Raw genomic sequence first — 11,052 nt, forward strand, 5'->3', positions numbered from 1 at the left:
AAAAGTTGAAGGCGGTCAGGCGGGCTGTGAGCGGAAGGCGGAGAAGACTCCAGGCGGGCAGGTAGCCTTCATGCGCACACAATCTTCTTAGTCCAATATGGCCCTATCATTATAGCCCGATTGATAAGTGGGATATTATGATTTTAATCATTTTCTACAAAGTCATGCTACTGTGGTTTTTGAAGATTTACAAGGAACATCATGTGCGTCGTAAACTTTTTGGTATTTGGAATAAATTCTCATGACCTCTCCATGGCCCGGAATTCCATCGGATTTCCCCAATAGAACCCAGGACACGAGAAATTGACCAGTCCCCACGCAAAGCTCATCGGCAATGGCAAAGAGTAAGATAGTACAGGAATACAGAAAGACCATTCGACTCTTCCACCATGCCTTCCAACCCCACCAAACACATTCGTACCTCCGAAGGAAAAGATGCGGCACTCGCACCCCCACTGTCTGGATCAAAAGGAAATCAAGAGAAGATCGAAAACGTTATAACGAGCCCGAGGGATTGGATGTGTAGATGAACGGCGGGCTCCGAAGTCGATTGCACCGAGAATGTTGTGGCAGACCAGACAGGCCTCGATTGAGATACCGAACCACGTAACGATCATAACTGGAATCATCATCGTGACGTCGTCGCAATTGTCATGTTTAGCGTTCAAACTGAGCGTTCACATGAAGAGCTGAGATGGAGTGGGCGAGTCATTTATTTGCTGCGGAACTGGTTAGTTGATTGCCGGTTTGCGTTGATTTGCTTCATTGCTTTGTGGATAGCACTCACGATCTAGCTCTCATCTTTCTTCTCTTGCGCTTGAGGCGACGGACGCGCTTCTTTCTCCACTTGGCTCTCATCTTCGAAGAGAATTCGAAACTGATACCAGTCAGTCAGTCACTGTTGGCCCAGCTGGACGACAAAGCGCTGCAACCAGTGCAGGCTGGGAGGGGGTACTCACACTTCTGCGAGGATGAAGAGATGGTTGCAAGAATGATGGAGAGCGGCCGCGGTTGAGCTTCTTGTGTGCGCCGTGGCTGACTCAGCATGCAATGCCGCTAAGGGCTCGCTAGTGTTGCGCCGGCGCTGATTGGCTCGCTGATTGTCATCCACTGCTTTACCGAGACTGGCATTACCGCTTTGGGCCTTGCCCGTGACATCAACCCTCCTGGTGCGTGTACCTTCAGTACCGTGGCATGCGGTGGGAACCCATTACCATTGAGAGAAAAAAGGACTCGGTTGTTATGGATGCTTCCAATGGCATTTAGATTCATTATTCTCGTTTCACCTGTTCGTGTGTCTTATCAAGGAGAGCCCTAGCTAGCCCTACCGACTACGGTATAACTATGAATAACATCGTGCTCTATGTAGAATGTAGATGTCCGCTAGAATTAAAGATAAGATCCTCCAGCTGCATTGGGAAAATTGCTTAATAGCCGTAACGGTAGGTCACCGCCAGATCTCCCTGGACCTCTTCTTCATCTTCTCGCAGCTCCGCGGGGGCGCCATTGGCCATAACCCGGTCTCGTCGCTTGTTCTCCGCCCAGAGAGCCACAAAGTATCCAATGCAGCAGGCCGCGGAAAAGCAGATGAAGGACAGACTGATAATATAACCATTCCGATACTCAGGCGCATCTTTGGCTAGGAATGCATATGTGGAGATGATACCTCCCGCTGGTAGATAACCCATGTCAGCAGCGTCATCGCTTTATGCTTTTGTGTCGACGTCACTTACTGTTCCCGAACCCAACCTGCCATGCCGTGCCCACGCTGCGCCTGCGATGACCCCCTAGGTTCATAGCAAACCAACATACAATAACTGGCATTGCACTATAGCAGCCACAGGTCACCATGAAAAGCGCGCCGTATTGGACGTGTCGATGAGCCTCTCCGTGTACATTCAATAGTATTCCAAATCCAGCCATAGCAATTGCTGTAGGAATCAAAGTGAAAGCCAGTCGGTGTCTGGTTAGATCCGAAAACGTTGCAATTACCATTGAGAATGCAAACGCAGCTGCCCATGGTGGGATCGAGTACAGTTGGGTTTGGATGGCTGGTACAAAAGCTCAGTATACAGCGTATTCAGTGGTAACATATACATACTTCCGTAGCCATAGGTTTTGATAATAGTCGGGGCGAAAAAAGCATATCCTGAGCTTGTTAGCATATACTACTTTCCTGATACTCACGGATTAAAACGGAAATCAAACTTACCATATGCTGTGACAACCTGCCCGAAATACATAAACCCGCCAAGGAAGATCTTGTCTATTATTCAGTCAGCATATGCAGGAATGTAGTGGCGCCTTCTGGTCCTCGCATGTACTTACAGTCCTTGAACACAGCCAACACATCGCGCCAACCCATACGAGCATTATGCCCAGCTTTCCCTGCATCACGAGCCAGCTTAGCCTGGATATACGTTCGCTCTTCCTCATTAAGCCACTTGACATCCTCTGGGAACCCCGGGATTATAAAGAACCAGACAATGGCAACCACGCAAGTGATAACTCCCTCAATGATGAAAACCCAACGCCAGCCCCCGTAGCCTCGGAGTCCGGCCATCTTCCCTAGACCGCTGGCAAGCAGACCGCCGAAGGCGCCCGCCAATGTGGTCGAGCTGAAGAAGAAACTAAAGCGCTTCTGTGCCTCGCTGCGCTTATACCACATGCCCAAAAGATAGAAGCCTTGGATGCACTCTGTTAGCGAAAGGGCCCTTCGAGCTGGGGAAAAAGACCACTCACATCCGGGGAACATGCCCGTTTCAAACATTCCTGCGTCTCTATTAGTTCTATGTCGGTGAATTTGATTGCCTTCATACCTAAAAACCAGCGTGTAGTCATCAGTCCACCCCAGTTTGAGACTAAGCCCTGACATATCATGACGAGGCCGAACCCGAACATACAAAAAGACACTGTCATCATTCAGCAACCCTATAAGCGGTGCACAACGGTGCTCATAGACGTGGGATACATACACCATACATGAGGTTTCAACTTCTTCAGCAAGATATTGGATGGAATCTCGAATATAACGTAGGGCACAAAGAATATAGTGAGTGCGGTATTGTACTTCGTTCCAGTAGCAATGTTAAGATCCGTTTCAAGCCCGAGTACGGCCGCATTGCTGATGTTGACACTATACCAGGCACAAGCCGTTATTAGAAAATATTTCCCATTACCAAGGCAGCAGAGGCATATACCGATCCAGGAAAGCAAGCAGATACAGGACGCAGAGACACGGGACGATGTGCCAGTCAATCTTGGCCATGAGCCGGCGCTCCGTGGTTGTGGTGAGAGGAGGAAGATCTGTTGTGAGCGCTTCAATGTGGCCCTCGGGTTTGAATCCGGGTTCGGGTTGAGGAGAGCGATCTGTTGACTCTGTTCACGCAATCTGAGGTCACTATTGTCTTCGTGAGACCTCGATTCATATGAACTGTACCTTCGGATGACCCCATTGTGACAGGTGGGGCGGAAATATGGATACTGTTGTATGCTTCTGTGTCTCTGCGCTAGATTGCGACACGATGGGGGAGAAATGTTGTGACCAAATCACTCCAGTTGACAAGGGTGTACTCTCGACAGATATAAGGTGCAATAACAATAATCGAGAAGCAAGGGATGTATGTCAAGGAGAGCGCGTAAACAGACAAGATAAGGTGCAGAGACACTATTTCAAGGAGAGGACCACGACAATTGGCCACGCAGAGGGGAGCAGGAAGAAGAAGAAAAGACACCGCACAAGAGGGGCAAGCAGGGGTGCCAGACAAGATTGATAGTGCATACGGACTGCTTTGATGGCGGCTGACGATCCATCCAAGCTAACCAATCGCCTATACAGGCCGCTGTGATGAACACGGCAGTGGAGGAGGACCAATTAACTCATTGACTCGGGAGGCCTTACATTAGCGAGGAATTGGGACGGGTCGGATACATCCTACCCATTTCGGCCTAAACCGCAGGTCAGATAGCCTGACAGGCTGGGCATTGCTTAGCATGATTGTCCGATCCATGGTGCCTCCCGACTATGCCACTCGAAGGTTTCATCCGGCTATCCTATCTGTATAGTCTGAGGCCATGATGATGGCTTTATCTGGGTTGGAACCAAAGATGATACCAGTTTGGACGGATGTAACATGCCGAGAGGGAGAAAGTTTAGGAGGAATGGAGGAGAACATGCCGGCTGTAAGCTCCATCCTGTCTGCACATTCCCTGTTCCGGAATTACAGACCTAGTCTAGAAGGAGTAGAGAGTAAGCAGTAGTAGAGGGTAGGTATTTTTAAAAGCAATAGTCCAGCCATGGCCGACTAACTCAAGTGGACTCCAGTTAAAGCTTAGTAGTAGTAGATAGCAGCCGTGCCAAACCCACCTTTTTTTCCCCGCAGATCCCTTCCTTCCTTCGCTAAGCTTATCTACCCCACAATCGGCAGTTCTCGAGCAGTTCGTTCCCTAAGCTTCAGGCATCATAGAATGGAAGAGTTATAGACATCGCAACGACAACAAAGTATCTACGTGCTGTCGAAATCTTTGCTTTCAGGTCATTACAGAATTCATAGGTTGCAACATAAAAGCCAAATGCACAATGTAGGTCCAATGAGAGAGCAACGAATTCTGGACCGGGTGGCACAGATGCCGTATCTAGTCGCACAACCTGCATAAGTGCGCAAATAGAAGTCTCCGAAGCTGCTCGGGACAAGAGTGTCATGTCTAATCATTTGGGTCCAATGCGTGGCACTGGCCGGCCACGTGCTGCCCTTCGTTCGTCCCACGTCCTCCCCAACATCCCGAGGATCATTGAGAGGACGCGTACGATGATACAATCTAGCGATATGCCCGTCCTTCCGGTAATGGTTCTAGAACACCCACCCATAACCCATATAAGCTAGCTTGTCATAAATAATAAAGACTCGCCACCACGAGCTATCATACAATCGTACCGTCTCTCTCCCAGTCCGCGCCGAGATGAGACGCCGGATAGATATAAGGACCCTTTATGCCACAGATATTCCCGAGATTCCCCAACAATTCTCTAAAAGCCCGCACACGGCCACACGGTCAATTGCTCGACGGTTGATCATCCACAGCCTTTCCCCATGCCTTCTCAAATGCCGAGTCATCGTCCACTGCTACGACTGATGCTCCTGGGGTGGGTCCTTCTTCGTTGACATCCTCCTTCTCAATCATCTCTGGGGCAGGTGATGTAGGATCATCAAAGCCCGCCTCTACTCCCGATGGCTGCGTCCTTGAATCGGTACCGAGCAGCTCAGAGTCAAAGTTGGAGCTGTATATAACAGCCGCAAAGGCCTCTAGCTCTCGTACCCCCTGTTCAATGGAGGTCAGATACAGGTTTGGGGGAGCTGTTCCATTTCCGATTACATGGGCTTGCCGAGCCAGAACGGCCAACACATTTGCCAGCTTCGTTTTCGTGTCGGAGCCGTCAGCCGCGGGGACGACCGTGGCGACCGAGTCGAAGGACTGAGGAACAGATGTGGGCACCTGCGTGGATGATTTGAACGCATCGGTCTTGCATTGGTCAATTAGAGTTTGGAAGCATTCGTTGTTGAGGAGTAACATAACACGAATGAAAGTCGGAGAGTCGATCAGATCGGCCGTCTCGTCCAGGAGATGGCGCAGCGACGCTGTTGTCTGAGGTGTCGCGGGTTCCGTTACTCCAAGAACCCCGGACTCCTGCAACAGATAGTCCTCCTCTTCTCGCGAGGGGAGCACATAAGATAACCACTTCCGATGCCTGTTAGAAGAATAACGGGTCAGCATCCGGCCAGTGAGACTTGCTCATAGAAAACGTACTTCCTGTCCTCCTCGGTCTTGCCCTCTATCTTCCCACGGACTTGCAGGATCAATTCCGACAGCTTGCTCAGCGAGATGTCCTCCCGGGGATTCAAAGGTCCAAACACCTCCGTCACGGCGGCCTGCACCTCATCCATCAACTGCTTCCAGCCTCGGTGAAGCAGCCACCAACTGAAGGCAAGGTATCGCCGATTCGTCTCAAAGTCATGTCCAAGTGTTTGCGTGAGGTCGTCATCATCGTGATCCTCGAGTCGAATAGTCGAACCATCCGCAGAGGGTGTGGCCATGGAGATTACGCTGGAGAGGTAGTTGCGTCGGCCGAGCAGGTTAAGTTGAATTCGAGTGAAGATGGTCAGCAAGGTCAGGGTATAGATGAGCGTAAACGACCTAGTGATAGCTATGATGGTCTGTTAGACTCCTCGGTTCCTGTAGAAAAACGACGGTACGTGATAACTCACAGGTTATCTTGACCTCGTTCCACAGCTGGGTCTTGTTTCGCTTCGGACGTGGTGAGCCACCCCCCTCGATGGTCGACTCCCCTAATTGACTCGTACGGACAAAGCCATCGCTTTGGAAGCTAGACAAGCTACGCCGATCATCATCCGTTATACTTGGGCCCACCGAGCTTAGATCCGAGCCTGTTCCTTCGGCAGCGTTAAGACGAGCCAGTCGTTCTGCACGCTTCTTCTGGAGCTCCTTGGTCAATTCTTCCACGGGAAGTGCCTCGAGAATATCCTCCGCCGCTGTCGGTAGTAGGGCTAGCACAGTATAGGTACAGTCGGTCTGGTTTTGTTCGAAGCGTCGCCGCAAGCTGGCCAAGAGGCAATAGCCGTCAGTTACCGTTTTCGAGCACGCGAGCAGGTCACATCGATGAGATAAGAAGAGGTAAGGGAGGCCCATCACTTACTTCTCCCGAGCAATGCGGTCACTACTCATGCGCTCGCGCGCCTCTGAGATCTTGGACAGCAGGTACTGGCCTGCGAGATAGCCCGCTCCGATCACGCCAGCTCCGATCGCAAGGCCCTTGCGATTGCGCCGGAACCAGCGCTTAGTGGCACTGATCATTATGGAGCAAAGAGGATCGGGGAACAGTTTCTCAGATATAGGGAGCAGTACAGTTCATCGTATGAAGTGAAATAGAAAGAAAGAAAAGGAATAATGGGGTTGGGGAATCACAAGGAAAGCCGAAGAGACGGCGTGAGTGATGGAAGAGCGACGGGAAGCACGGTCGGGGATCGAGGGTCCCTGAAGCGGCCTCGGCTAAAGAGCAGCCAGCAACACGTATGATCGTCACCAGCGGGTCAGGCTATGGCGGATGCGAGGATATATGGTGGTCTGTAGTTTAGTAGTAGCCAGAAAGGAACGAGTGTGAGCTAGTTGCTGGGAAGGCCAAATGGCAATAGTTTGTGCCACTTCATCCCCGCAATTAGTTGCATCATCGATATAAGTCACGGTGTTTCTGCTCTTTTCATTTGCATCTCGGCCTGATTCTGTCCGACCATGAATGCGAACCAACCTTAGGCAGCCAGGCCAGTGCTGGGCCAGGTACCGCCAATACCAGACGATACGGGTGCGGATGCCCCCTATCAGGGCTGATAAGGGATAAGGAGAACAGCCATCATACCGTCACAGGCGAGGGGCACCCCATCATTACATACACGCCATGACTCCCCATTATTCTTCCCTTCATCAACATCATCATCTCTATCTCTCTTTCTTTCTTTATCTTCTCTCTCTTTCTCCTCCATATACAGCCCCCCCCTCTCACCTTCACAATCATAAAATACACATGGATTGTATCCCCAGCAGATCATGCCTCCCTCATAACCCGTTCTCCATGTCAACCTCTCCACACCGGTCTTAGTCAATCAAATCCCGCTCTGTCCCCCTCCCCCGAACGCCAGCGTCATCGTCATCACCGGTTCCCACCCCTTCAACCCCAGACCTGATCTGATCCATCCTTCGACTAAACACGCCGGAACCTCTTCCCCACTGGACAGCTCAGCTCCGACTTAACTGGATAGTGATTTGTTGCCTGTCGATCGCCGAGTTCACTTAATTTCTGTACACATACATAGGGTGGCACCGGTCGCTATCCCCATCACGATGGAGCCCCGCAAAACGCCCCCGGAGTACTTTCTGGAGATCTTCGCAGATACAACCAACGTCCGCGACGTGTTAAAAGGTGAATCAGTTCTTCTAGTCTCTTCGCTGAATTTTTCTCTATACGAGTAAAATAGCCAAATACTAAACATCCCCTCTCCACAATCAGGTATCCTCAACACCATCTTCTTCCACCGATACTTCCCCTCTATCCGCCCCATCACCTTCGACGTCCTCGACTTCACCCTCCCCGCCATCAACGACGTAGACCTCGAAACCCTCATCGACTCTCGCGTGAGTTCCCTCGTCCGCCAGCACTCCTCAGCAGCCAGCGCCCCCGATGGCGGCGGTGGCGGGGGTGTCCGGGCCCGAATGGCCGTGGAATTCTACGAAAAGCGACGTCGACGACCGGGAATCTGGTTTGGCGGACTATCAGGGAAGGGCGAGGAAGAAGTATGCTGGGAAGTGTGGAATTTGGATGTGACGATAGCCACTCCTCGAACAGAGTCTGGTATGGACGCAATCCGACCCCCCCTCACACTCACAACACATCCGCCAAGCTATTACCTCTCTCTCCCTCCTGTACTGACATGTGATTGCCGGGTCTAGAACGCGCCAAAGTGCGCAAAGCAATGGAGAATATGCTTCAGAAAGCCGTCCTGAAGATTTTAGCCGTGGTTAGCCGCGATAAGGAACACATTCCCCCGATCACTACGACCGATTCGAATCCGTTTCCTTATCGCGTGGTTCTGAACCCCAGATCGGATGGTTGGCAGAATCGCTTCGGGTTATACTGATGCAGGCTAACCCTCCTACCCCTACCCCCTTCTACTACTTCTTTCCTCCCAATCACACACACTATCTCTCTCTCACACACAAAACATGTGCCCAGGCTACGGTTACCTGGACGCGAATGTTGCTATGACATGTTTGAAAAACGATGCGCAGGGCAGGGCTGGCGCGGCAGGGCGCACATCTGGGTTTCGTATGGAATGCTACCTATGTGCTTTGCCCAGGAGTAGCATCCGCCGCCACCACCACTACCCTGGTCTACTGATTTCCATTCCGGCGTCGGTGGCGTCCACAATCAACATCAACCAACTTTGATTCTCTTGCAAGTGTATTTTACCCGCTTTCTTTGCCCCTTTTCAACATGACGTCCGTCTCCTTCAGATTTCGATCCAGAGGATGAAATGTTTCTTATACCCCCCCTCATATCCACCACTTACATTTCCCGTTCATCTTCGACAGAGAAGAGAAGAGACAAGGAAGGAATGGATGAATGAATGACCAGAGGGTCAAGTCAAATCAAGTCATTGACAATGCTCAATTTTACCAAGAAACGGAGGCATAATGCATCAAAGTATAGCTATAATAATAATAATACCACACAGCTATGGGGGAGAGAGAGAGCACGGTGGTGTCCTCTCCCTTTCCAAACCAACCAATCAACGCAAAAAGATTCAACACGCAATTCTACTTAGATTCAAGTCATGGCAATGAAAAAGGAACAGCATGAAAAAAGCAACCACACCCACACACACAAGGATAGCCCAATTCTCGCCTGACAAGGCTCAAAGTATCGTATCGTATCAATCAATCAATCCATCAATCCATCAATCACACCGCTTCATCCAGTTACATCGAATATTTTTCCAAACATATCGGCATTGCAAGATTATCCCGGAAGGAAGTCTTTCGTACTGCCTTTGTTTTGCAAAATTTCTCCCAAAACATAAACCGAGACACAATCGACTGACTCTGGGAATTGATCGAGATCAACCCCACAGATTCACCCCGGACTTCACGGTTTAGCTATTTACTGGTCCTTGGCGGCAGCCTCGGCCTGAGCGCGGAGGTTGGCCGAGGTGGAACCGCCCTGGAAGAAGCGGCCGAGCACGGGCTGGATGAAGGAGTGGAAGACAATTTGAGCACCGCTGGAGAAGAGGATTAGTTGGGTTCTTGGTAATTGCGTGACTGCGGGAGGTGGGATAGCTTACTTGGTCTGGGGGAGAGACATCCAGAGGACAAGGGCGAACTTGAAGATGTAGTAGAAGGCTGTATTGAAGAGTCGCGATCAGTTCACGAACGTTCCACTGCCACAAATCACATCAACCATTGCGACTACTTACGGAACCAGTAAGGAGCAGAGATGGCGCTCTCAATGACGGTGAAGAAAGCGTAAACAACCCAGTACTAGAAGAATCACATGCCAATCAGTATAACCGCTAGCTGACGAATGCACCTTGTCACGTGCAGAAAGATAACCTAGGCGTATGAAACACCCGAGTTATGTCGAGATAACGGAGGAATCACGAGTAACATACCGTCAACCACTAAACGCAGAAACACGATCATCAGCACAATTTTTATCTTTCCAAAAAATAGTAGGGAATAAAAGGATAGAGCATACCTGCGTGTCGTCGGCCTTTCCGGCGGTGAACAGAGCGTTCAGGGAGTAGTATCCAGGGATGAGGAAACCAGCGAGGTTGACGAGGAATTCACCGGCGATGTTGAAGAAGACCAGGAAGAAGTAGATGCCGACGAGGCCAAGGATCACGTAGACCTTGGGGACGGAGGTCTGACGCTCCAAGTTGTTGAGGACAGGGTACTTGGAGAGCTAAAGTGTGAAGAGGAGATGATGGTTAGTTTTAGCTTCGAAACTGGCGGCGGCTGAGAAATATGGGAAGTAGGCAGAAATCGAAGAACAACAACACGACTTCATCCCCATCCCCCCAGCTGCGAAGATTCCAATCCGCGACAGATAAATCATTGTAAGATAGGAAGAGAAAAGGCCGATACAATGCCGACAGGAAGGAACCTCATCGCAGACCGATTGGGGGGTGGACAGGGAGGAATAAGACACAAAACCAGAAAACGCACACACGACTTACCTCCTTGTCGAGCTGGGCAATGGCGTGCTGAGCACGATCCTGGAAAGAGGCCATTTTGGGAGAGAAAATGAAGATAGCAGAAGCTGTACTAAGGGAAGAATGAAAGATCTGGCTTCGTAAACTCTTGAGAAAGGGACAGCGAAAGTCGGATTCGGTCGTTATCAGGGCGCGGCAGAGGGAGAAGAGGAGGACGAACGAGCAGGTGAGATTCGAAAGGACGAGCTGGCGGTTACGGAACCGCCAGCCGGGA

The 11,052-nt window shown here is 50.6% G+C and overlaps 4 protein-coding genes across 4 annotated transcripts; 1 reads left to right on the top strand and 3 right to left on the bottom strand.

Annotated features, from left to right (window-relative positions):
• Positions 1-130: 130 nt before the first annotated feature.
• BO83DRAFT_31916 (uncharacterized protein) lies at positions 131-793 on the bottom strand. The gene is made up of 3 exons (XM_025527765.1): positions 788-793; positions 521-719; positions 131-457 (listed from the first exon to the last, which is right to left on the bottom strand). Exons 2-3 carry the CDS (start codon positions 630-632, stop codon positions 240-242), a joined length of 330 nt encoding a protein of 109 aa, XP_025388129.1. The 5' UTR covers positions 633-719; positions 788-793; the 3' UTR covers positions 131-239.
• A 634-nt stretch (positions 794-1,427) lies between these two features.
• Positions 1,428-6,870, bottom strand: BO83DRAFT_398753 (MFS transporter; the record flags this gene model as incomplete). Its single annotated transcript, XM_025533280.1, has 12 exons — positions 1,428-1,672; positions 1,734-2,051; positions 2,229-2,266; positions 2,325-2,685; positions 2,743-2,772; positions 2,820-2,912; positions 2,976-3,136; positions 3,201-3,331; positions 5,317-5,685; positions 5,802-6,202; positions 6,264-6,616; positions 6,713-6,870. The coding sequence occupies 12 exons, from the start codon at positions 6,868-6,870 to the stop codon at positions 1,428-1,430; spliced, it is 2,658 nt and encodes an 885-aa protein (XP_025388130.1).
• A 1,041-nt stretch (positions 6,871-7,911) lies between these two features.
• On the top strand, positions 7,912-8,705 carry BO83DRAFT_426989 (autophagy-related protein 101; the record flags this gene model as incomplete). The annotated part of the gene is made up of 3 exons (XM_025535319.1): positions 7,912-7,990; positions 8,078-8,419; positions 8,518-8,705. The coding sequence occupies 3 exons, from the start codon at positions 7,912-7,914 to the stop codon at positions 8,703-8,705; spliced, it is 609 nt and encodes a 202-aa protein (XP_025388131.1).
• A 547-nt stretch (positions 8,706-9,252) lies between these two features.
• yop1 (putative membrane biogenesis protein (Yop1)) lies at positions 9,253-10,926 on the bottom strand. Its single transcript, XM_025531240.1, has 6 exons — positions 10,803-10,926; positions 10,322-10,528; positions 10,236-10,244; positions 10,041-10,104; positions 9,909-9,966; positions 9,253-9,845 (listed from the first exon to the last, which is right to left on the bottom strand). Exons 1-6 carry the CDS (start codon positions 10,854-10,856, stop codon positions 9,728-9,730), a joined length of 510 nt encoding a protein of 169 aa, XP_025388132.1. The 5' UTR covers positions 10,857-10,926; the 3' UTR covers positions 9,253-9,727.
• Positions 10,927-11,052: the final 126 nt, after the last annotated feature.

Source organism: Aspergillus eucalypticola (genome assembly GCF_003184535.1).
Source record: "Aspergillus eucalypticola CBS 122712 chromosome Unknown BO83scaffold_12, whole genome shotgun sequence".
In the NCBI taxonomy this organism is placed as follows: domain Eukaryota; kingdom Fungi; phylum Ascomycota; class Eurotiomycetes; order Eurotiales; family Aspergillaceae; genus Aspergillus; species Aspergillus eucalypticola.